This window comes from Mastomys coucha, unplaced genomic scaffold, assembly GCF_008632895.1.
Source record: "Mastomys coucha isolate ucsf_1 unplaced genomic scaffold, UCSF_Mcou_1 pScaffold20, whole genome shotgun sequence".
NCBI classification, from domain to species: Eukaryota; Metazoa; Chordata; class Mammalia; order Rodentia; family Muridae; genus Mastomys; species Mastomys coucha.
The window spans coordinates 94,976,893-95,003,780 of record NW_022196903.1 but is presented as its reverse complement, the minus strand read 5'-3'; the positions used below and the strand labels follow the sequence as shown (position 1 = coordinate 95,003,780).

Here is a 26,888-nt window from a genome sequence, read left to right as displayed (position 1 = left end):
AGAGAGAGAGAGAGAAAGAGAGAGAGAGAACTCTAACAATAATGGATTCTATCATCTTCCATGAAATTTGTCATGTTTTGTCATTTGAAAACGGATCTGTAATGAGCTCTAGCAAAAAGGCATGTGTGGGCTTCCGTGGACAGACATGTGACAGCTGAATAACCTTGGCAAGTTACCTAACTGCTCTGAGTCCCAGATTTGCGTTCTGTCAAGTAAGAATTTTAAAGAATGCTAAACTCATAATGTGGCTTGGGATCTATGAAACTGTATCGTTGTTTCCATGGTCATCCCTAGCATGGTCATCCCCAGCACGGTCATCCCCAGCACGGTCATCCCTAGCACATATCAGGTGTTTAAGAAGCATGAGTTCACCTTCAAAGTTTGGGGACATTTTCCTTCGAGTGTAGATAAAAATGACAAAAAGCACCCGCCCTTAGGAACACTAGTACTCATTCCCAGAAAGCTGATGAACTCTGGGATTTGTTTTGTTTTTAAAGCAGTGGAAGGAACCTTTCTGAAGGGAAGCTACTGGCTTTGGCTTTGGGAGTGGCTAGATGCTTGAAATCACAACCTCCTGCTTGGAATCTGAGGAGATTTCAGGCAAGAGGATGTCTGCTGTTCTTACAGTTTGAGGACATTGAGGAAGAAAGCAAAGCCTTTGTGAGTTGAAGATTACTGATAAGGGCCTCGTTTAGAGAGCCCATCACATTCAGAGTTTTTCAAGGGAAAAAAAAGGTAAAAATTAGGAGCAGACCACCGTCTCACCACCGTCTCCTGTGATAATAATCAGATCCTAGATCCTGAACCCAGTACACCCCTCTGGTTTCCTGGCTCCTCCTACCCCCTCTCCTCCAATCCTCTGAGCCTGCTAACCTTGTGAAAGATAGGAGTTTACTTCCCAGAATAGAGGTGCAGGCAGATAAGGGGTCTGATGTGAGCCTGTCTCTTGCTTCAGAGCTGATACCTTCTTGATGCCTCCTACTCTGGAGGAAGGGATAAGAGAGTTCTCTAGTTCTCTTCTATGAGAGCATTGATCCCATCCCAAAAGCACTCCCTGCTAACTCCATCACATTAGATTTAACCATGCATGTTTGTGGGAGCACAAATATTCAGACCATAGTGACATACGTAGAGTGGCAAGCAGTGGATTAGCAGGATGTCTGTGGGTCAGGAACTCACTGCAGACAGTGGTTAGAAGGAGTCCACAGGTACACCCCTGCAGCAGGCTCTATGACAGTGTGACTGACCCCAACATTCTTTGTGTTTCAATATGAGCCAAAGTGGAGAACTTTCCCCCATTAGTGTGTGTGTGTGTGTGTGTGTGTGTGTGTGTGTGTGTGTGTGGTATATGTGGGGGGGGGAGTATGTGTGTGTGGGGGGGTATGTGCGTGGGTGTGTGGGTGTGTACACTGGTATGTATGCACATGAAGGCCAGAGAAATACAATCTCCAATGTATTTCTCAGGTCCTGTTCATATTTCTATTTCGAAACAGTTTCTCAATGGCCTAAAATGCACTAAGTAGGCTAGGCTGGATGGCCAGTAAGCCTCAAGGATCCTCTTGTGTTCGTCTGTCCAACACTGGGATTACAGGCAGACAACACAACATCTGGCTTTTGTTATGTGGATTGTGGGCCTTGAACTCGAGTCCTTGTGTTTACTAGGCAAGAACTTTCCCAACTAAGCTATCTTCCCAGTCACCATTAATCCTTAGTAGAAAATGATATCAGAACACATATACTTTAAGTAAAGACGTGCAAACTGTAATTTGATTTACATTCTGCTTTACCTTCAAGAGGTATAGGGAGATAAGTAAACAAATATACAATACAAAAATCAAGTTATTTACAATATTTTTTTTGGTTAAATGTTATGTTGCATCAGGTGGTACTAGTATATTTAATCTGACGACAACTGTATTTTAAGGAGTTGAACTACTTGTGAGTGTTTTAGCCCTGAATTCCCTCCCAACCCATGAACAAATACCTTTTATCTTCTGTTTCTACAGCATTATTTTGGTGGAAGACATAAGCCATATCAATCACACAACTTGTGGATAGTGACCATTTATTTCAAACACTAGCAGTACTTAGGGCAGATTGGTTTTTCTTAAATACACATAATAGTGAGTTTCAGTCTGACATTCCCATACATGCACATAATGTATTTCAATCATCTTCATCCACTTTGGCTTTCTTGATGTCCACACCACCACTACCCCAGTACTAGATACAGGTTCTTTTTCGTTCTTAAAGAATGATTTGATTTTTCTTTGTACCAATAGCCACTAGTCTATTTTACTTCTGTCCAGCCTTTAGTCACTCACAAGCATAAACCTTTATTGTTTGCTAAAAGAAAACTGGCTCAGTTAAGTTTTTGATTGGAACGAACATGTTAAAAACCATGTTGATGTGGGATGAAGAATAAAGTGTTTGCCAACTCTGCAAGTCTCACCCTCTGACCATAATAACGGCACCAGTGGAGAGGGTAGCACTGTGAACAAACACACATGGGAATGTAGTACCTTGAAGCAACAGAACACACATGCATGCACCCATGCACACACCACCTTTCATCATCATGGGTGCCCAAGAAGCCAATATTTATACTTGAGATGCTATGTGCAGTATCCCCAGAAAACTTGGAGCATCTTCTGAAAGTTCTCATGTAGTCTTCAAGCACTTTCCCTCCTCACCATAACTGCTGGTCTGTTAGACACTCAGAAATGTGGATTATTTATGCAGGGTCTGTGCTCCCTCTACTGGTTCTGTAATTAACTAATAAGTCTAATTCCTATAACTATGCTGATGTCATCAATTATTTTTTTGGTCCATGGATATGGAATTATCTAAATCACCCTGTTCTGGTCAAATATCATCAGGGAAATTAGCAAGGAGTCAGATGAGGACAATTGGCTTACTGAAAAAAAAAAAATGTACAGTTTGCCTAGGTCAAAAAAACTTAACAGGGTTTAACAGCACACACTAACATTTGAGAGTTAGAGGAGGAGGATCAGGAGTTACAGGCTGGCCTCAGCTACACAGTGAGTTCAAGACCCTCCTAGGTTACAGGAGACCAAACAGATGGGAAACAGAACAAAGAAAGCCTACTGTTTTACATTTTATTTGCTTGATGCTAGAGAAAGGCAGACTGTCGTGGTCTAAACTGTTAAATCTTCTACCTTGGCAGAACACTTGGAGCGGATGTCATATTTAAAAGCAAAATATATGTTATATAAATGAGAAAAACATAAATTATTATACCTGAATCCCTAAAGATTCAATAGGCAAAAATAGATCACTGTAGGTAGCAGGTTGGTGAGTCCCTTGTCTTCCTGCATCTGATGTGTAGCTCCACAAGCACGGGCATCACAGAGTGTCCATTTCTTAGAGGTCCTCCCTTGTAAGCATTAAAGGGTCCCAGATCTGCTGCTGGATTTGTTGAACTTCCTTCTGGTTCTAGCTCTGAGTCATCATGAGTCATGCCTCACCTTTCTGTCTGCACATGGGAATAACAGCATGGACCAGAGGGTTCTTGTCCTGTGGAGTCACTGTAAAGTATAAGGGAAGTAATGCGGGGGAATGGATCTTAGAGAAAATCAGTGCAGATCACCATAATGGGAAAGTCATCATTGGCCAGTCATTGGGATGATTTTTTTTTTAATTAACATGAAAAGCAGCTCATAATAAAAACTAAACTTACCTTGCAAGCTGAAAGAAGGCTCCCAAAGATATACATTCAGTTCCCCAGAAAGCACTTGTGCATTCCTGAGCAGATAGCTCAAAGGAAGATGTGCAGAACTGGCTGCTTCCAGGAGAAAGCTACGGAAAGGGACAGGAAATCAAGACACATTTCCGAGAAAATGATAAGTCAGCCCTACCCAAAGGCAAGCAGGTAACAGCATCTCAAGAGGCTTAAACTTGGCCAGTATGACAATATGCAGTGATGCAATTTACAAGCGCCCTCTCTCAAACTTGTCTAACCCTTTGAGATTGCCACATGAAGGTTTCCCCTATAGAGTTCATGCTTGAGAACTGTGCACAGTAAGTTACAAAGCAGTTCACACACATAGACACGCAGTTTTAAGTCAGTTTCACAATTTTGCCTGGGGTTACATTCATAGCTAACCTTGGCTTTAAACAGCCAGGCCTCAGGCTAGACACAACCTGGGTATTGCAGACTCATGTGCTTATGGTTATTAAAATAATCATATTTAGTTATCTGTGAAGTGGTGCCTTGCTTTCCAAACTCGTTCTAGAGCCTCTTTTTTTTCCTATTCCTTTTTTTAACTATGGAGCCCTGGCTTACTATGGAGCCCTGGCTGTCTTAGAACTTGCTATGCAGACCAGGTTGACCTCAAACTCATAGAAATCCACCTGCCTCTGCCTCCCAAGTGCTAGGATTAAAGATGTGTGCCACCACACCCAGCCAACTTTTTCCACGATGTTAAAGGTAGTGCTCCATCAGCGTTATAGTCACTCTTGTGCATGTTCTACATAATTGTGTCCCCCTTAGCATGTGTAGGAACTGCTCTACCCAGCTCATGGTGTGCTCGGAGCATGCCGACCAAGTTTAGGAACAACAGAGGTAAGACAGGAAAAAATGGCGAGGAATGTGGAATTAGGATGAGCCTCATGTATTCTTCCCAAGACAGATATCAACATGTCTTGGCCTGTTCCCACCAGCCTCCTTCCTATGATTTCCTCCCAAGGACCATTCTCTGGAGAAGCCCAGTGGTAGTTACAGTGTCTCCTTTTATCCATAGGCTTTGGTGGGGAAAAGAAGAAGGCAGGAGGGGAATCTGTCACCTCCTCCTCATACTCTGAGTTTCTTCCAGTTCTCTAGCTGTTATAGTCTTGGCTGAGCCTCCCTGGGTTTATAAACATGGTGGTAATGTCAGCCATGTGTGTGAAACTCTTGTGAAACACAGGGTGCCTGTGGTCCTCAAACCCAAGCTGGCTACCTTCTCAATGAGGGGAAGGAAAGCCTATATGGACATTTGTTTGCAAGCTGGTTTTAAAATAGAGAACCATGTGCTGGGATGGCTCACTATGACTGGATTATTTAACTCTGATTCTTAATTTTTTTTTAACTGTGCTTTTTGTAGACCTTGCCTACCCTCTGCCATGAAAATATTTGGAATTTATACTTTAAACAGCATAGGCCACTTTGCTTGTTGATTTAAAGCATGCTAGAGGTTTTATAATGGTTATTTATATTGGCTGACACTGACCTCTCTCTGAATGACCTGTTGATGTTGGACAGGGATAAGAGGCACTGAGTACAATGCAGGAAATGGAAAGAGATCAAACAGAATGAGCATGTTAGCTTAGACACGATGCTGTGCGGCTTTACATGGAGATCAATCGTCTGCATAGAGAATCTTAAGAACTGCATTATTTGGCCCCACTTACATTCTCTTCAGGGAAATCTAAGAGAGGTTTTCGAGCTATGTTTTACATTATGGTATCAATACACTTGGCATTGTAAAATCTTTAGGTTGTATAAAATTATATGTCGATGATATACATCTTTAAAATAGGGCGGAATCATTATGATTCAGAAAGAAAGACTATCACAGCTGTGGTGCGGAGCACGTCATTCTGTGAAGTAAGACTGTTTCTGCAGACGTGGGTTCGCTGCTGAGCCCACCTGCTGGTGAAAAGAGAGATCTTGCTTCTCCCTACCGTTGTCTCTCATCCTTGTCCTCTTTTTCTTCCATTTATTCAATGGCCCAGAGTCTGTTTGTTCATAGCCCATTTCCTCTCTCATTTATCACTGTATGGATGTCAGTTATGAGACAGGGGGACACACATATTTGACAGCTGCCCAATAAATTATGCAGAAGAACAAGTTAAGGACAACTTCAGATGACTTTTAAAACAACAGAGCTGTGGCCAGTTAAAGAATTTCGTTTGAAAGCTTGGCAAGAGCCCTTCCCTAGTGACTATCTTATAAAAGACAATTACCCATCCATATCCACTTCGTGGTGGATGAGTATTGTTTGGAGATTATGCCATGGTTGCTTAAAATTTGGAACTAAGTAAAATGGAAAACCCTATAGAGAAAGAAAAGGAAGTAGATGTATTCAAATTATAAGTATTAAAATCCGTTTGTGAATAAGAACACCAGATAGATGGTTCTAGAAGCCTATTCCCAGAGATGGGACTTTGCCTTATATACTGTTATTTGGTAGCATGGAGTTGCCATCATAATCTGTACATGTTCAGATCCATTAGTGGAGTGATGGGAAAAGCAAGTTTAAGTAGAATATATTTACACACTTAAAGTATTTACTTACAGGCTAGCTTTAGAGAACTCTGAAATGTAGCTAATCTCTGGTTCTCTGGAGGAAACATCAAAAGATTGTCATCATGTTGGTGGCAGTGAAGTTTGTTCATGTTTAAAACCTTCTGCTCACCCCACTGTGGCTATAGATAGCATTACTAACCCAGCATTTTCATGGTGGCTTTTTTTTTTCATTCAGTAGTGTCTTACTCTGCCTCTCAGTAAGCTGTCCACACAGTTAGCCAGTCACAGATAGTGGCAAACACAAGAAGCAACAAAAGCAGACAAAAAACTAAATCGGGGCCAAGGGGATACCTCCATGGAGAAAGTATTTACCATACAAGCGTAAGAACCTAAGTTCTAATCCTGGAACCAAAATAAACGCAGGCACAGTTGCACACACATCTGTAGTTCTGATTCTTATACCGCAATGGGAAGAAGAAACAAGAAAATCCCGAGAAGCTTCCCAGTCAGCTAGCAGGGAGTGAAGGGGAGCAGCAAACCACGGAGATCTAGCCTCAGAAAAGGTGAAAGGAGAGGCCTGGCATCTCGATTGTCCTCTGGCCCATAAACACATGCCATGGTATACACACATCACACTTACACACATGAATTTGAACACAGATGTACTTCCGTGGGTGAAGGTCTATCTCAGTGGTAGAATGCTCCTTAGAGTCTGCAAAGCCCTAGATTTGATCTCCAGTTACACACACATACACACACACAAATGGATCCATACTAAACATGTACAGACTGTCTTGTTATTTCATAAACAGTACTGTGTAACAACTATTTGGATAGCAATACAATTCAGAATATAAGTAATCTGAGTGTCCAGGAGGATATGTAGAGGGTATGATGCACAATTACTACTTATTTTACGTAAGGAACTCAAGCATCCACAGATTGGTATACACCAAGTGTCCTGGAATGGCTTCCCCACAGCTAACCAAGATTCAACCAAATTTCAGGGTGGTAGTTGATCATCAAATTTTTTTTTCCTGTAGCCAGCAAGTCATTTTTCCTCTTCCATCGGAGTCAAAATATCATGGCCTGGGATAAATATGTCCATGGCTACCCCAAATCCATGGGCAAGCACCCCCAAATCCAGATGGCTTCCTTGTGCACTGGTACTGATCTGCTTGGGTTGGGTTCTCACAGTGTCCTTTCCGCATTACACAGAAGTGCAGGGTCTCTACTGCACAGGAAAGCCACTTCCCACTGAACAGCTAGAGTATGTTTATCTTACGATCTGTTGTTTATAGAGCTCTGTGTGGTGAGAAGCTTCAGTGTCTGTGAAAGTCAATAGCGAGAAAGCTGATGACCTCATATAGAACATGAAGTGATTACAAGGGGTGGAGTCACCTGGCGTCAGCAAGCTGTTTGTTCCTTTGAGAAACGGGAGAAAGCTATGTTTTGACACAGTGGGCATGGTGCTAGACAAGGCGCGAGAGACAGGTAGCTGCTAATTCAGTCTGGTCTCTGAAGCCAATTTAGCTTTAGCATTTTTTTTTTTTAAATTCCACTTTTATTCTCTTTAGTGACCCTATTTGGAGTATCTTTGCACCGTGTCCTAAATGTCAGGCTTTGGCCTCAGTTAGATTAGACGGTGTGCTGTCTTCCATACCGTGTGTTCTCTGGTGTTTGTGGTCTACACTTTAGAATCAGTCAGGGAACTGATAGACTGGTTTGAATATTTGCATCCCTAAGACTTCCCTCTCCAACCCACTCACACATCTATCCACACATCCACTCCCAACAACACAAATATTGACTGTACCAATCATTCATTAGCAGTAAAAAAAAATGGAGAGCAATTATTTTCTTTTACTGCGCTTGCCCTGAAAGATACCATTAATTACTTTATTGCCTATGGAGCTGAGCCAGTTTCGGTGTCCCAGGAGCCTGCTCCCCACCTCAAGAGGTATTTGTAGCTCAGAGGAACACAGTATCAACTGGCAAGCAGGGTTCCTACACTGCCTTCTGAGGTGAGATGCCCCTGCCTTGGTGGTGGTACCCTCCTGACAGGGAGTTCACAGGTCTGGACCAGCAGTGACAACGGTAGGTCCCCTGAGGGCTCCACTCTAAGCGGAGGTAGGCGTGTGTGACATTTGGACTGTGACAGCTTCTTTATGATTTTTTGTTTGTTTGTTTGTTTGTTTCTGGTTTTGTTTTTATAAAAGTGTAAGAAATCCTTGAAATCCCAGAGATGGCTGACTGCCAGGGGTCAGTTTACCGATCCTTGATATCGATAGTCTCCTCCAAGTGAACAGAGTTGAGACACTTGCCAGTCCTTCCTGAGCAGCTGGGCTTTTGCAGGTGGGCGTGACCCAGAGCAGCCATGATGGTATTGGTGGGTGGTTTCCTCCTCATCCTGTACTAGTTAGTAGAAATACAAACAAGCCTAAAGGAATTTGCTCTTGGAGTTGAACCAGCCTGACCGTGGATGTCTGCTCAATCTGGAACCCCCTCTTCTCTCTGTTAGAACTGGGAGTCTTTCACACACAAAGGATTGCATTATGTGTACATGCCATCTTCCATCAATTGAAATGACTGGAGTATCATTTCTTATTACCTACTAGCGTCCAGTGTCTGTGGGTTACAGAGATTACCCCAAATCTAGCTGGGCCATAGTTTAAAGTTGGTATGTTTGTGATTTACAATCCCAGTTTGTGTATTTATTAGCAGTTTTCCCATTTTTTTTTACTTACTGTAAGTTGAAATAGTTTGGAAGTAGCGTAACAATAGGCCAAGACTGTTGAATAAGCTCCACAGGAGACAGGAAAGAAGAGTTGATGAGATTGGTGGATTGACAGGGCAGTCCTGGGACACTATAGAATGGATTTACACCATGAGCCTTATATCATATTTGTTTAATCCAAAATAATTTTAAGAAATATTTCCTAAAATCAAATGCAGTAGACTGGGCTGATTTGTTTCTTCCTTGTCAGATCTTTAATAAATAAAGAGTAAGGTCGGTAAAGGAAAAGCCCTCCTAAGGTTCCTGGTTTTGTCACTGTCTACCATGTTTCTTCAGTAGCTATAGGCACACCTTATACACCAGGCTCAAACATCTTTTGCATATCAGTAAGTCTGTATTATAGTATCCCTTTGGAGTTCAAGTTATATGAACAAAAAGTCAAGATTACTACTAGTGACAGCTCAACTAAATGATCAATTCGAGCTTGTTTTGGTTAAATTATATATTCAATTATTTTTGTTTGAAATTAAAAGCATGGTTATATTACCACATGCTTAGTTAGTTTACAGGTGCCGTTCACTTATTTAACAATAATGTACCCAGTGTGATTAACAAGGTGGCTGCCAGAAGAAGCAAAATAATTATTTTTTCAATATACAAGTCCTCATCATAACTCACAGATCAATATGGATCTGTGGGGGATTGTTCTTGCTGTGGAACGGGGACCTCAGGGTGGTCTCCTTTCATTTCACTATGAATGCAAAACTTGGACACTTACGCTTGCCAGGCAGGTCTTTCTTTCTCTCTCTTTTTTAAAGACTGATGTTTAACTACAACCGCTGGGACCTAAATCAGAGCATCCTGTGCCTAAGTATGAATATTAATCAGACACCAGGCCATAGAGTGTCTCGCCGAGTTTGACAGTTTAAAGGATCAGTTAGTTAATTAGAAGATGACATGGCACACAGGTCCCCAGGCTCTGTCCTGCCTTCTGTCTTCTCTTTTCATTTTCCTTTTTGACAAGCTGGATTACATCATTACCCGGAGTTTCACTTGTTAGCCTCACCACAAAATGAGAATATTTTTCAGCTTTAATTATCTGTGATCTCCTCCCCTACCTCTGCAAAGACCAGGCTTAAAATGAGACTCAAAAAGAAGTAGAGGAGAATCAGAAGTTCAAAGGCCCATAGAAATCATCCCTGCTCATCCAGCTGCCCCGCTTCGCAAGATGAATGCCAAGGTCTCTTCTAGCCTTGGAAACTGGGTTGTGGTAGCCATGGTGATGGCTGTTCACTGTGACGGTACAGCAGGTGTAGATGTGTCCCGTCGGGTGTCCCCATGGCTTCACCAGCTTGAGTTGACAAACCCTGCGAACATCTTCACAGGGTGGTCACCAATTATATTATCTCCTGTTCCTTGTCCATCACTATACCCATGAACTTCACTCCAAAATCTGAATAGCTCTATACTAATTATTTCGGTCCGTAATGGTTCCCTCTTGGGAATCTCTTTATATCTTTTTGTACCTGTGGCTCCTATGGAAGCTAAGTTTTCCCCAAGGGAAAATAAGATTTAGACCAGCATCTAGTATTTTTAATGACACATTGTCTGATAACTCTGTCTTGTCTGCCCATTCTGTTTTTCCTGCATCTGAAATGGCTCATTGAAAGCTTCTTCAATGAGCTTCAATAGACAGTTTGCTTATGTGCCTGTGGGCTTGCTAAGAATGGAAAGAAGTAAATATTATGTGTCTCACCCCCAGTGGATATGGACAGGAGATTGAAAAGAAAAGAGGGAAATCTAAAATCCTGCCACTGGTTCTAGGAGGCATTACCCTCTGCAGAGTAATCAAATAAGAGAAATTCTTCACAGTCCTGTGTGGCTAGATGAAATGTTGGCCGAGGAAGAGACAGCTTGGGCTGGAGCCTGATTGGCAATGGGACATCCTGATTCCAAATCCCAGGCGCTCAACCTTGCTAGACCTTGCTTGTCGGTTGATAAGAGGTATCTTCAGATGGCACCAGACAGTTCCAATTGCTATATTCTCCATGAGAATGCACAGAGATGATAGAGGAAGGGGACAGTTGACATGTGCGCTAGGTATTACGCGGTGGCGTAGAAAGGTAGTGATTTCTGAGATGTACCCCATTATTTAGAAAAAGAAAGAGGAGAGCTGGCACATGTGGCCAGAAGGGCCTATGGTGATCTACAAAGACCTAACAAAATATATATTGTTAGAAGGACTGGGGAGGGTGTAAAGGTCTGCAGTTAGAGGGGAACTAGAGCTGGTAGTGGTGTTTAGATGAAGGGGGCTAGAGACACATCTCAAGTGCTGCCATAAAGTAACAAGGTGACCTCATCCACTAAGACCCTAAACATCCTGGACAGCAACTTCATCATTTAAGTTGGTGAAAGTAAAGGCTGTCAGACATAGGCTGTGGAAAAGTGTGGGTGGAAGGCTAAAGGAAGAGGTAGGGCCATGGTAGATGTGCATCTGGAAGAGATCTAGGGAACAGCTTTGGGCTGGAGAAAAGGGACAAAAAAAAAAAAAAGGCCTAGCCAACAGTCCCATCAGGATGGATGGTGGCCCAGGAGTGTGTGCCTATTAGTATGGAAAGCCTAACACCATAGGCATAAAAGGGAGGGTGCCTGTGTGTCTGAATGCAATGGTAAATAGGGACAACTTGAAGCATATAGAATCATGTCGGAGAAGAAATCCATGGGCATGTCTGTGAGGGACTTTCACAGAGTGTGTTCATTGAGGTTGGAAGACCCTCCCTAAACTCAGCCAGCACTGCCCTATGGGCTGGGATCCTGGAGTGAATGAAAAGGAAAAATCAGTCTTAAGTGCCAGCATCCCTCTCTGTCTGCTTCCTGGCTAGCCACTTCATGACTGTAGCCTCCACTTGTGAATAACATGGGACCTCTCTTCCTTCGGTTCTATCAGATATTTTGCCACAGGAATGAAAAACGGAACTAATATCCTGGGTAACCAGTATGGGGGTCGGGGAGGGGGGAGACTGGGCAAGAACACGGAATTCAAAGGGACCACAGAAAGCCTGCTGTGTTTCAGGGGGTTGGCCTGGAGCAGGAAGATGGAGCCTGTGCTGATCAGAATCAGTCAAGAATCCTGCCAAAGTGCTGTCACCACGTAGCTGGCAGGAGTAGGGAAGAAGTGCTGTGGGAGACGGTGGGTCGTGGGCAGTAGGTGGGGGATACTTCAAGCACAGACATGGAGAACACGCAGAGCTACAGTATGGCTCAGTATGTGACTGGAGAGGCTCTGAAGCCTCCTCTTTCCATGAGCCTCCCCACCTCTTCATCAGGTGGGCAGTTTCTCGTGTCCAGAAGCAATCTGTTCATCCATCCACTTGCACTACCCTGGGTCATGGTTCTTTTCTAAGCCCACAAGGCCAGCTCCATAGACAGTGGGTGAACCTAGGAAAGAGGGTACTGAGAGTTTAATTAGTTATGCTCTTTTCAAAATTCTTAACTTAGGTCAAGTATGTCTTTGGAGTTGTTTTGTTTGCTCTTACAAAAAAAGATATTAACAACTAAAGCCTTTTATGGCACAACAATATGCTTGCAGCTCATTCCTCGTCCTTGGCATGTTTCCTCCTTAGTTATACCACTCCATGGTATCCAAATGATGGTGTCTTACTGCTCTGGAAAGCACAAGGCATCAGCAATAATTAGTTGATGAGTTGGTTGACAGGGGCCATGGCATGTCTTGCCCAAGCAAATCTTTGACAAAGCACTCAGTATGCATACACACCTGTGAAATCCAATCCATTTCCTCTAATAACGTGGCTCACCCCAAGGGAAGGCCAGAGTGAGTTAGGCAGAATTCACTGTCTCCATGGGTCTCCCCTGCTGGGAAATGGACATGGTGAAACAGGGTCTTACCATTCCTCCTTTCCTTCCAGAGACTAAATTGTGGTTTTAGAGCACCCACTTGTCGGCTTTCTAGTTGATATTGGCCAGCACGCTGCTGCCCGTGGCTACAGATGGCTCACCTGAAAGATGTCGTAGTCAAAGCCTCCTACCATTTGGACTACTATAATGGCTTTCACACCTTTGTATCTCTCTGGTATTACTGTTTTGCTTCAGCAAGCCCACTAATATTAAATGTATCTTACCAGAGACTGTTCTAAATCACTTTCATTTTCCCTGCCTCTGGGCTCTGGCCATAAGACCAGAATCCTAAGTGAGTGTGTTGCCTGTGATCTAGTGTTCAACTTCACCCCATTTATAGGGTAGAAAACTTTTATTAGCATTTAGACACACATATATCTGGTTTTGTTTCTGTTTTTTAAGGTTAAGGACAATGTCACTGGTGCTTATCCAGCTCACAAATATACTAAATTGTTATATTTTCCTAAAGAATGTTAAAAACAAAACAAAAAAATTAGTGTTGGCCATTTGTTGGCAGAATCTCCCTCTCGAAACAAATCATTGGTCTTGATGTCATTTACTAACTTACTCTGTGAAGTGTTGTTTTATAGAGAAAGTAAATCCAGGGTAGAAGCTTTGTAAGTAATTTCAGACTTGATGGCACTTGAACCTCATAGGTAGAAGTGAATTATGAAGCCTCAGTTGGCAGTTTTTTCCCCAAGTAAGTGTCTTTAGTGCTTCTTGTTTATCTTCCAAGTAGAGCTGTTTTAAACTCCTGAGCCAGCTTCTGTTTAATGCCAAAGTCACTCAGCTAATACGCGCCTTACACCCCACTGTTACCCAGTTTCTTAAAACCTCACAGCCAAGCGGCCAATGACTCAATTCCAAGCTCATAGGAAGACCAGTCTACTATGGGGACATAACCTGAATTTCAGCATCTGGCCAAAAGGGAAAGGTGTCAAAATATCCCCTGGAGCTTTGGTTCCATTTGAGAGCCACTGAAGAAAACACAAAGCCATTTGCCAGTTGGATACCCAGTTCAAAAAATTCATATTTAAGCTCACTCTGCCTCTAATCTAGTACCATCTTTCCATTCTGTATATGTGTTCACTTGTATGTCTGTGTATATGCGTGTATGTTCATGTGTCTGTACATGTGTACATATGGATGTGATATCAGAAAGCAACTTTGAGTATCATTCCTCAAGACACAAGCCATATTGGGTGAGCAGGGGTGAGACTGAGTCTTTCAGTGGCTCGGATCTTGCTAGTTTGGCTAGGCCAGCTATCCAGTGAGTCTCAGGAATCTACCTGGCATTGCCTTACTGGCACTGGGATTAGGATAACTTGGCACCATGCGCAGGTTTTCTACAGGGTTCTAGGAATCAGAGGCAGGCTCTCATACCCACCCAGCAAGCTTTTGCTGGCTGAGCCGTCTCCACAGCCTTACCCTCTCTCTCTCTGTCCAACCTTTCCCCCAACAATCACAGTCTCTTCCTCTGTCTCATTCTCCAGCCACCTTCAAGTGCACAGTTCTTGAGGACTTTGCCTATGCCACATGCCTGTAGTCTCCAAGTCCATCTCTGCTCAGCAAGTTCTCCCATGTGTTGGTCCTTGACTTCAGGAACTTAAAGTTCTCCTCCTAGACAGTTAAGGCTGTCCCTAGACACCATTCTGTCCCAAGCCTTTAGCTTCACTTTTGCCTACTTGAATTAAGTGGTTGGGAAGAGGGAAGGCCGTGTCTCAAGAAGGTGGTAGAATGCAGATACTGGGGAGCTTCAGACCGGTTTTGATGATGAAGCCAGGGTTGGCTTTAATATGCATGTAGAAGCTGAAGGATGAAGCTCAGGCTGCAGCATGCAAAGGCAAGGGAAGATGTGCCCGTTCACAAATGGATGGTGAAGTGGAAGGTTCCAAACATCATTCAGAAAACAAACTGGTTCTGGAAGCCAAACATACAGAGCTGGTGAGACTGTGTGGGGAAAGTCAGAGTGAGGCTGGGATGCAGTACAATGGGAAATCCTTCTACCCTGACAAACAGAGCAGGCTGTCAGTATTAGGTGGTATAGAGTGAGTCTTCTTATCTTTATATTCACATAGTTGCTATAGCATTTTTCACAGGTTGCAAGTGATTTATTTTTCTACATTGTGTGGATTAGATTTTATTTCAAAAGCATAAGTAAAATCAAGTGAGCAAATTTAAAGAAGACAATTTCATAAATAGTACCTGGAGCAGTTGATGAACCATCAGAGCAGTTCCCTATAGCTGGACATCACGAAGGAGAAATGGGAAGATCTCACAGGGCGAGACACTGCAAACATGTCACCTACACTGAGGAACCGTGTATGACAACTGGGAAAGCGTCCATCATCTTAGCCAAAGCAGCTGGTGCCCCATGGAAGTACGAGGGCAGGGACTGTGTGTACCGTGTTAATCCCTAAACAACAGTGTCTGGTTTACAGGGGCTGATGAGTAAGGATGCTGAGTGAATGGGTGGAAGGGTGAAACAAGGCTTCATTTTCCATCATGAACAGACACCACTGCCACTCATTCTCTGTAGCCCTGGGCTATGACAGAACCAGGCTGGGAACCGTGAAGTTCTCACACTCTCCCTTGGAAGGAGCTCCCAGAAGACAACGGCCTCCCTCCAGTGGGCCTACCTGCCACCTGTGGCCTCAGACAGAGGTCTTGTGTTTATATCATAATATAGAGCCAACCTTGCATAAACCTGGCACCTTGGCGCTCTGGAGCTTCCACAGAGCCATGACAGGACATAGGAGCAGCTGAGGGGTCAGAACCACCCACCCCAGTTCCAGGCAACAGCTTTGTCCTGCTCCTCTCAGGTTTGCCACATGGGAATGCAAGGTCCTGTGAACCAGACCATAGGAACTCTACAAAAGATTTTTAAAACCTGTATTTTAGATTGCAACTATTGATGTTTAAATGTTTCTGATTTTCAGAATTACCATATAATTAAAATTTGTTTGAAGATGCTGAAGTGGTCCAGCATCTAGTTTGAAACCCCTAACTTAATTTGTAAGATCATGAGATAAGGTCATATCTGCTCCTCCCTTTACCCCTCCCTCATGATTTTGTAGCTTTTGGTTGTCCTCTGGGCTTTCTTTACAAGCTTGTTACCCTGTGAATCTCCAGAACACACCAGTAGTGTTTTCTAGTGTCCTCAAAGTCTCTCCCCTTCCCCTCTCTTGTGCTCTGATCACCCCATCACCTACCTTTCTCTCTCCTCAAAGCCGGCCCTCTACACTTATAATAAGAATGGCGAAGTTCTCCAGAACCCTGTCTGGGTTCCTGCCACTCATACCCAGACCTCTACTTTGCATCTCTCCTCTGTCCCCATGATTCACTTGTCTTTTCTTCTCACACCTGGACTTTCTTTTCTTGATGCCCAGTGGAACCTTGTGTCCAAGGATTGGAGCACATCCACAGAATTCCCTCAGGTCTCTGAGCAAGGTGAGGTAGGAGCCTAGGCAGGATCACAAGAGCCTCTCTCACCTCTACACACCATGCAGAATGAAGCCAGTTACACATCTATCACATTACCTAAGCCCAGAGACCAGAGGCAGACCTGAAGATACTTCTTATCCCCCATACTTAGAAGAGACTCCTGTGGGCCCAGCAGTTTTCTGACTATACATATAAAGGAGAATTGTCCAGAATGACATTAGACATATCCTGGTACTGGCCAGTCATGTGCAGTCCTGCTGGCAGGGTCGCTCTTCACAGAACATATGTTGATTTAGGATCATTTTGTGAGGACGTTGTGTTTCTTTTGAGCTGTTTTCTTTACCAGACCCAGCCCTTTCCCAACAAGAAGATAGTCTGTAAAGCCTGCTGCATACGTCAGCATTCCTAATGGACAGACAAGGTCTCACCTGCCTTAGGGTGATGTCAGATTCTGATCTCATTGCTTCCAGGTGCATGCTGACTGTTATTGGGCACATTACTCTGACTCCTTCAGCCACAGATCCTGTTTGGGTTGAACAGGAATGGCTGCTTGGAGTGGTGAGGATCACTGGCTCATCCTCCCATTAGCATCAAAGAACCATTTTCCAAGCTCAAATGTCCTCACTGGCTAGTTATGGTCCACAAGCCATATCAGCTTATAGCCCATCTTGGTAGGGCCTGCAAACAGTAGGTGCATTCTACGTCTAAGGGGTTGTTATGAATCTACAAGACAGTGTCATAGTCTTGATTTTGTTCCTTATCCCACAAAATATACTTTCATTTTAGCTCTACTCTTATGGGAGAGGTTGGTGACCCCTAACTAGAGTAGGCTAGACAGTTTTATTTTTTATCCTGCAAGATGGTTCTTTTTGTAATATTTTTTTTCTTGATTTATTGGCCACTTGCAGAATATGTTCTAAGAAATCTGACACAGTTTTTGCTCTTTGATGAGGCCTCGTCTGCAATTCTGGAGCAGGTGGTCATCCCTCCATAAGGTAGAGAAGCCCTGCTCCCAAGATGCTATGAGCTCATCACCCCTTCTGCAAGTTGTTCCACACACTAGGCTGAGTCATCTCAACATACTTCCCCGCCCCATCCAGATGCCCACATCGCAGCCCACATGATGACCTTGTAGAACCTCAGACTTGTTCTGCCCACATGCTCTGTGAGGTCTTCTGGGGCCGAGGATCACTAGAGGCATTTAGGGGAATCCGTTCTCAGGAATTCCCAAGTCCACCTAGGGGGGAAAATGGAGACACTCATCTGTCACCCATGACAGGAAGAGGTCCAGGAACCACCATAATGTGCTGTGGCAGTCCAGAGACTAGACATGTAACACGGAGGTGACCTTGTAGATCAAGGACATGAGGCAACCTGGCCCATCTGTTGAAGATGAGATCTTGTCTGCCACTCTCATGAACATAGCAGGTGTCCCTTTCCCTGGTGCTGGTCTTTACTGCGTTCTTGTCCTCTGTGTTCTGCTAAGCAGGTCGTGGAGACAGATGCTCATCTGCCTGTATGACATTTGAAGGCAGCTGTGGTACATTCTCGGCAAGCAGTCTGCTTGCCTTTTCCCTTACCCAACCTCCTTGCAGGACACAGCATCTCCAAGTGCCAACAGGAAGCTGTCAATCTCTAACAGCCAGGGTATTGTATGAGATTCCTAAGGGCCCTTGAGACGGCAGCCCCTCAATCAATTTATCGAGGAAAAAACATTTTTTTCTTTTCATTGTTTAAAATGAGGTGTGGGATCCTGAGCTGATGTTCTGAACAGAGGGAGCTTCTCAGAGACAAGATCACACTTGGATGCTCTTATTGGTCTTCAAGTCATCTCTTTGGTGTCAGCTGATGTTTTTGAGCATGTTGTCTCTCCATTCTTGTTCTGACTCTCTGACTCTCTGTCAAGCCCAGGGACCACTCACTGTGATTCAGGTAAGCTATCATAAACTTGCCTTGTCTTACTGAAGATTAACTAGAAGTCACTAAACCATTTCCTCAGACTGTGACTGAATCCCTGGCCAAAACTGATGTACAGGGTTCATAAATATAATCCTCCTACCCAAGGCAGAAATTACATCTTTCCCAAGCTTTAGGCCTTAACTTTCTTGTGGAAGCAATCCCTTTGTCCATGTTGAATATTTTTCTCTTGGTTCAATATTCAACTAACTCAGAAAAGCTACCCCGAATTGTTCAGACCCCTGTTCTGTATCTGATATTGAATTTGTTTATTAAGTATACAGTGAGCACCCTCACAGGGGAGAATTGGGCAGATGGATCTGAGTGAGACATGGGATCTGGTCCTAGAAGAGTTCCAAGCGAGAAGGAGGAGATGTATACACAGGCTAGCTTCTCCTGGGAGCTCTACAGAAGCTTCATCATTGCCTGTAGGATAGTGCTGTGTCAAGGGAGGCAAGGTCAAAGGGCATAATAATGGACATGAAGTTGGGTGCTCCAGGCAGAGAGTGCAGCATCTAACTCAGCTAAACGTTGCCAGACACCAGTGTGCATGTCCCCAGCAGACGAAGCAAAGGGGACAAATAGAAGGGCTTGGCCCCTTGCTGGAGAACTTGCACCTTGTGCTATGGTGAACTTGTTAGATGCATGTGCGTGTGCACGTGTGCATGTATAATGAATACTCTAGCCATGATGTATAGTAAAACCTGAAAGAAGAAGGAGATTGAAATGATGGGGAAGACAAGTTAGTGAGTGTGGTCTGAAAGGAAGTGGAAAACAATCTGGGAAGATTGGGGAAGGGCCAAGGCTCTAGGATCAAGCCAACCAGTTGGAAGGTTTGGGGAGGACATTTCTATCTTCCTACCTACTGAAACACGTGCTCTGTGTGCCATTGTCCTGCCTCATTGCCCCATCATCCCACATCCATTTATTTTGTCGTCCAGGAAGTCCATAGGGAAGTTTTTGTGCATAGTCTGATGAGACCTGCATTTTTTATACAGCAGAGACTATGAGAAGATTGTATTTCAGGTATCAGATAAGGTAACCCAGTTTGTTAACAGTATCTCCTTTACAGAGCTTACTCAGCAGTTTCACTCAGGTGTGTTCACATCTACACCTGCTAACCTAGAGTAGCACTCCGATCCTAGTGAAGGTTTTTATGGCTATGATAAAACACCAGGACCAAGAGCAGCAACCTGAGGACGAAGGGGTTGATTTCATCTCACAGCTTAGAATCTATCAATCATTCAGGGAAATCAAGGCAGGAACTCAAGGCAGGAAACTGAGGCAAGGAACTGTCTCAGGCCATAGAGGAATGCTGCTTTTTGGCTTGCTCTGCCTGCTTTCTTCTAGCTCCCAGGACTGACACCCAGGGGTGACACCTGCCCACAGTGGGCTGGGCCCTCTCAGATCAATTAAGAAAACATACCACAGGCTCAGCACAGGCCAATTGAAGTCTTCCCAAATAACTCTGGCTTGTGTCAAATTGACAAAAGAATGAGCCAGCAGAATCCCCAGTGATCTATAGATTTTCAAAGACTGGTTACTAAAGACATGCCCTGGGCCCCTTCGATGATTTCAAATGGACCCCTCAGAGTGATCTCTGCTAACCCTTCTTTGCACTTTTTAAATGTCCGCAAAGTCAGAAAGAGGCACATGTAGGATGGTACAGGGTAAGCTGAGAAAAGTGCCCCGTGCTCTGGCAAGTGTGTTAGGGTTTTCAGATAATGCCCTTACTAATGGGAGAAAACATTAAATATCTTCACCAGTGTGTGCCTTTATGCGACATTCAGTTTTCACTTTTCCCGTGCAGGCTCTAACAGTGTGTGCCCTCACACTGTCACCAGGGTCAGTATTGCCCAGTGCTCTAGTGCGTTCCATTACACAAGGGAACCTCTCTCAGAACAGACCATGTTTTGCTTACAGGCTCCGTTATCAAGACTTTGAAGATGAGACTGCACTGTGCCTGTGCTAGGTAGTTGTCCCAAATAGAGGGCACTCGGTAAGATGTTGACTTGGTTAGTCTCATTGTAGGCACTGTGGGTGTGTGAGAGGTTTGCCTTGTTAATTCCATGTGAGGTTTTAAGGCCAAGAATGGGTGTGGAGCTTGGTCTGGTGTATTCTCTGTTCCCATCCCCACGGTCAGCAGGAGTTGTGTGATACCCAGCTCACTGAAATGTTCTTCTGAGACAGTGCTCTTCAAAGTGAGGCCTGGGCACCCACAGGCCCTGGGTGCTCGTTTCTCAGCATCTACAAGGTCAAACACATTTGCCTAAAAATTGGGAGTATAGTTTCCCTCTCTGCCTGGCATTCTTTTAGTAGTAGACAGTCCAATGGCATTTCCTAGTAGGCACATGATGCTTGTCCCAGGCACTGGGTACAGTAGCAACTGAGACGAGCTGCTGTCTCCTATGATGCTAGATAGCAGAGAACTTTGGTAAAATGGAAAATGCTGCCCTTCCCCTCTAAAACTCCTGTTGTAGGGACTGCAGTCATTTCTTTCTATTATGCTCTTTATATTAACATGCTGTGGGTTTGTTACTACTGTGTGTGTGTGTGTGTGTGTGTATGTGTGAAAGAGACAGACAGACAGACAGAGAGACAGGCAGACAGACAGACAGAGACACATAGAGTCTGCTCATCATCTACTCTGTTGTTTGGCGCTATGTACACCAGGCTACGTAACCATGAACTAACTTCTGAGAAGTCTCCTGTTTTCACCTCCCATCTCACCAGAAGATCTCAGGGCTTCAGATGTGTGCCTCCACACCCAGCTTCATGTGAGGACTTGGGTCCTTGAGCTTGTATAGCAAACAATTGACTCACTGGGCTCTGTCCCCAGCCAGTTACTGGGTATTTTTAAATGAATTAATGAACAAATTTTAAGTTTCTGATTGCTTTCATTGTGGTAAATATTGATGGTTACAATAATATCCTGATACTTTTGGACTAATTTTTTTGTTTTTTGGTTTTAGGGGTTTTGTGTTTGTTTGTTTGTTTTGTTTTTTTTTTTTTTTGAGACTATCTTGTTATATACCCCAGGCTGACCATAATCTTGTAGCTGTCCTCCTGCCTCAGTGCTAGTATTACAGGTGTGTACCTACAATTTGTTTCAACATTTTTAAGCTTATAAAATGCTCCCAAGTCCACAGTGTTTAACAGGCACTGTGTTGAAGTCCAGTGGAGTATTTACTACAACTCTCTCAGCTTGAGATTATAACCTGAAAGATATATAACAAGATATATAATATATAGTATATAATATATAATATAATATATCTAATATATATTCTCTAACAACTCAGCTTCCACTCACTTCAACATTTATTTGTGGTTGTTTGAAAGTAAGTAAACAAAGAAAGACTGTGAAGCCAGGGGTCCTTGTGACTTTAGAGGCAAGGAGTCAGCCCTGACAGCCAGCCTCCCTTCCCATGGACACCTGGCACTGGGCTTTCTGTTTCACAAAGGTGCTCTTGCAGCTTGCACTGGCATTCATGGCTTTGTGGAGCTGGCAGGCGGCTCTCCTCCTATCATCCAGCTATCTGACCTGTTGTTTCCTGAGCACCTCGGCTTAGGGATGGTGAGACTGCCTCAGGGAACTTAAGCCTCCTGCAGGGAAACAGTAAACCATCTGTAAGCAGGATCATCACTGATTCTGAAGTTATCCCAGGGACGGGGAGATGGCTCCTGGGTGAAGTACTTGCCAGGTTAGTATGAGGACCTGGGTTTGGATGGAGCACCCATGTAACTGCTAGATGTGGCTGTGTATTACTGAAACCCTCAGTGCTTGGAGTAGGAGCAGGTACACAAAGACAGGAGGATCGATGGGCTTGCTAGGCAGCAGAGTCAAACAGCAAGCTCCAGGTTCAGTGCAAGAGGCTCTATCTTAAGTTAAGGAATGAAGTTATAGAGGAGGACATGAGATGTCCATCTCTGGCTCCTGCATGCCGACATGTGGGTGTGCACGTCATACACATGCATACGCACACGCACGGCAGTGGGAGGGATATATCCTCTTAAGGAAAGGAATATGGTAATACAACCCATCCATAAACACGACGGGAAGTCAATGCCTGTAGAGGATGCCCACAGGTGACCTAGCACAGGCTTTCCTCAAGAAGGCTCGTATGGGCTGAGATGAGGTGAAGGGTCAATAAGAAAGAGAAGGGAAGAACAGCTTTGAAAGAGAGCCTTTGCCCACAAGGAAGGATGCGGCTGGTTGGGAGTGTGGTAAGAACCGGAGCTGGGAAGAAGAGGAGAATACTAATTGATAGGCAAGGACCAAATTTTGCCAGGCCTTCTGGGTCCCTGGGGGAAATTTTGTGCTTTCATCCAAATGTGATTAGAAGTCACTGGAGGGCTTTTAGGCAGGCTTAGCGATGACCTGGGTGTAGAGAAGGGACAGTGGCATGGATTAGCACTACCTCCAGTTTGTATCTGAGGGGCTTACCTTCGCCATGTTGTTTACTACCTAACCAGCTCTGTAAGACAGCTGGTTAGCATACCCACCATTACAGAGGAGGAAAAAGGCTTCACAAGCTGCTAGATAGATAAGATCCTTCCCAGAATCCTCCACAGCCGACAATCCAGGCTCCAGCCCAGACCCACCCTCCAATCCAGTCTATGCCTGCCTCTTGTACCAGCTGATCAGAAGCATCAGATAAGGACCCAAAATGGAAGTGGCCGTCCTCTCCTCCTATCATCAAAGCTGTGAGCTAGCCCAGCCAAGAGGCAGTACCTCATTTTCTGTCTGAGAAATAGGACCCTGCCCACCTGTTGGCCACCATCCTAAGTAGGAGTTAATTGGGACAGGTTCACTCACATCTCAGGTGTGTCTCAGCTCCCAGAAAAAGGAGCCATTATTCTTGCACTCCCATGACACCTCTTGACAGGGGATGTGGGAGTCTTTCTCAGACAGTTCACCCTTTATCAACGAAGGGGGGTTGGTGATCGCTCTGGAAGCAGGTATGGGAACCTTTAGCATTGCCATTTGGGGTGAGGAAGAAACAGCTATGGGTTACATTCAGGCAGAGAGCAACCAGGTGTTTGGTTGGTTGGGTGGGTGGGTGTTGTTTTTAAGTAGTTTTAAAAAGCTGTGAAGCTTGTTCAGTGGTTCAGTGGGACAGAGACTGAATAGAAGCAAGAAACATTGTCTTTAGACAGAACCATTCCCTGTCCCCCTTCCCTTCCCTTCCCCCTCCCCCTCCCTTCCCCCTTCCTCTCTCTCTCCTCCTTCCCGAGTGCTGTTTATTATCACCTTCTACCTTTAGTATTGCCTCTTCCTGCCTTCTTGACACACAACACTAGGCACAACTAACTACAGAAGCCTGGGCAGCTGTGAGATGCCAGAGCATAAGTAGTAACAGCCACTGAAATTGGCTCTGGAGTGTCACCTCTGCATTATCTGTGGCTGTGGCATCTGCATAGCTGAGATGATGGCCCAAGGTTGGCAGCTTCTACTCCTTCCAGGTCACTTTGACAAATAAGTTTCTGCTGCCTTCGGGACTGGCAGGGTATGTTGGTAATAATATCTGCTGGCTCCCCTGTAGGGCAGTGTCTCTCCTCACCACCTCTAGCTACTTTACATACTCACGGATCTAGCTTGCAATTTACATTTGTATATTTTATTCATAGGTGGAATGTTTTTTCCCCTACAACTTTGTACAGTGCTAAACATTATCGGAATATTATTCAAAACGTGTCCTTTCCATAAAATCTGTTTATGCGCCATCATTATCTGCAGCATTAAATACATTTTATATCATCAGAAATTTTATGATATATTTAAAAATGAATTTCTACTTAGCCGAAACCGCATTAGGGATTATCCTAAGAGACCCTGCTGGAAAAAAAATGCAGTCATGTTTATTTGTAACTGCCAGAAAATGGCTTGCAAAATTGCTAGTGTCTTTTTATTATTCCCTACCACTGGAGCACTTGCTTGTTAATTAGAGAAATTTCAACTGTCATAGTTGGCAATTATAGCTTCTGTATCATTGTCTGTTATGAATAGTCAATGAGGGCTGATTAATATGCATGAGCAGCAGTATATATAGCGTGTGCATTGGACCACAATCCAGCTGCCAGAGTCACTCGGAGGAGGGAGCAGAGTGAGCGAGTGTGTGTGTGTGTGTGTGTGTGTGTGTGTGTGTGTGTCCCTGTCTGTGTGTGTGTGTGTGTGTATGTGTGTGCGCGCGCGCGCGCGTGCGTGCGTGCATGCGAGAGAAGGAAGGGAAGCGTGGAGGAAGCAGAGAGTTGTTTTTGCAGCCTTGGAGAGCCATGCCGGTGCGAGGCTTTGTAGCTTCCTGACTCACCTGAGGCTCTCAGGGAGCCCTTCAATGCCTGCATGCTGAGGGAGTGGCTTCCCAGGCACTGGAGGTCCTGAAGGCTTTCTTTGACATTCCTCCAAACATGGGATGCAGCTTGTGCAGCGCGCAGAAGCAAGAGGAGCAGTACAAATTACTCTATGAAGTTTGCCAGGTAACAGCGCGGCAGGTTATTCTGTGGTACTCACCTGGCAGCATCCCTCCTGGGGCAGGAATCCGGGAATTTCTGTGTGTGTTTGTGTTCTGCCTAAGTCTGCCTTGCCCACTTCTCCGGAGATGTTCTGTTAACTCTCTTAAGAAATGTGCTTCGTAGCAGCTTTCCGGTGCTTGATTTTGAGAGTCTAAATAGCTGTTGATGATCTTGCGATGTGTTTGAAGCAGCTGTGTCACAAAGCTCCATGACAACTGAGCGCTCTACAGAGCGGCCAGACAGGAAGGGTCAGAGAGTGGTCATGCATCCTTTGAACAAGTTGGGGAAGACGGGGGCAGTGATGGATGCTTGCAGTTTTTGTGTCTGTTTAAAACAGTTTTAAGGCACTGCTTACAGCGGAGCAAAGTCCACTTGAGTCCTCCTTTCTGCAGCGTCTTGTACCGGGACATGTGGTTCACATTTATACCTCACACTTGCCACTTGTATAGGTTTCTCTGTGCAAATGTTAGCAACTTCTGAAGCAAGTGACTTGGTCTTACAGACTGTCACCCTCAGCAGGTGATTTGTCATGGCTTCTACGTCACAACATGAAATTTCAGTTGAGATGTCAGGGAATGTGTTCAATATAGCCCAGATAGTTATTTTACATCTATGTTGAGCGATGTCTTAAGTATTCAAGCCTCATCTTGAACAAGGTGGTTTGACATGGTTCTTGCTAACCTAACTCTGCAGTTAAAGATTTTCCTCTTGAATCAGTTTGGCTCCTTTAAAAAATAATTTCAGTGAACAGAAAATCACAGTCCGGTAAGTTTTTTAAATCATCATAGTAGATTAACATGATGGCAAACAAACAAAAAAAAATGGGTGTGTGTTTCTTGGTTCATAACAACAAATGGCTAATTAATACATTTTTTTTTTTTTTTAAAGAACCAGGCTTGACTTTAAAACGAATTTGATCAGTTAGTTGTGTGTTATTTTCACATGAGCCACCAGAGGGCGGGTGTCCCTAGCAAGACACAGCAAGACAGCTGAATGTGCGTCTGTAAGCAAGATATAATGATACAGGAATGATACCTGAATGGGTGAATAAAAGGTGTGTCTGTCTGTATGTCTGCCTACTCGCTGCAGTAAGGCATATAAAGGGTCGTTGTAAGCATTCTAAGGTTTTTTGAACTGTCCCACCTGCTAAAAACAAGCTTCTTAAGTCTTAGAAATATCCTTGGCTTCCAACTCCATCCATGCTCAGGACTTAGTGGGACACAAGCCTTGTTCCCAGCAGTCTAGAGATGTATGAGAGGATTTGAGCAACAGTACTGCCACCATTGATGATCTGGCCCCCATCCCTCATGTCATCATGCTGTATGTTCTAAGCCTCAGTATGCCTGATGATCTGGGGGATCGATCTCTTTTTGAGCCAAACATTCAGAAGTGAAATGAGCTGAGTACCAGACCCCAGTTGGCTATGCAGTGTGCTGTTAGGCTTGGCTACTGCAGGGGGAGTAAGTTAAATGGTAGTTTTCAAAACTCTGTGCCTGGTTTGGTTAGGTTTGGTTATGTTTGGTTTGGTTTGGTTTGGTTTGGCTTGGTTTTTTATCATCAGCACCAAAACTATCATGTAGCTTCCATTCAGGTTAATTTCATATTTATTTAAAATAGTGGGCACCTTCCCAAATTCAACTTTATGATATCTACAACAAATCTTTGTCAACTTATTTTTTATTCAACCTTATTATTTATGCTCTTAAGCCCAGACTACAGTCCCAAAAGAAGGAATCTGGAATTTGGTTTGGTTTTACTAGGTAAATTTTGTGGTGCTATTTCTGTCTGAAGTATCATTTGGTGAGTTGCTGATGAATGACTTCCACCTGAAATACATGTTGTCAGCAGTTTAGGGAACCATGCAGATTTTTCAGAGAGCCCAAACTATTTCTCAGACCCACTGCCCTTGTGCAAGCTAAGTAAAATACCCTCCTTCCACCTATTCTTTGGGCACCTGAACCATAGCACAGAGGAATTCACAAAACTCTTGCAGGAATGAGTAATTGTATCCTCACCCTTATTATGCAAAACCTTATTAGAACAGAGAAATTAAGGTTTCCATAAATTACAGTC

The 26,888-nt window shown here is 44.0% G+C and overlaps 1 protein-coding gene and 1 long non-coding RNA gene across 5 annotated transcripts in view; one reads left to right on the top strand and one right to left on the bottom strand.

The window, feature by feature from the left end:
* The window catches only part of Pdzrn3 (PDZ domain containing ring finger 3), a 234,597-nt gene that overhangs the window by 158,807 nt on the left and 48,902 nt on the right, over positions 1-26,888 (top strand). The window contains exon 1 of one of the 3 annotated variants that reach the window (XM_031382767.1): positions 8,252-8,347. The exons of 1 other annotated variant lie outside the window; for it this stretch is intronic. Coding sequence is in view for 1 of the 2 variants with exons in the window: in XM_031382766.1 (XP_031238626.1) it covers positions 24,711-24,779 (69 nt within the window). In the remaining variant the exon portion in view is untranslated. Of the gene's footprint in view, positions 1-8,251; positions 8,348-24,369; positions 24,780-26,888 lie in introns of those variants that run through there. One more of the 3 variants, XM_031382766.1, reaches the window with a different exon arrangement.
* Positions 3,106-24,997, bottom strand: LOC116099342. Of its 2 annotated transcripts, XR_004122223.1 has the most exons (3): positions 24,814-24,997; positions 3,701-3,819; positions 3,106-3,548 (listed from the first exon to the last, which is right to left on the bottom strand). It is a non-coding gene; the product is annotated as an uncharacterized LOC116099342 (long non-coding RNA). The 2 variants fall into 2 exon arrangements; XR_004122222.1 differs by lacking the exons at positions 3,106-3,548; positions 3,701-3,819 and adding an exon at positions 21,601-21,908.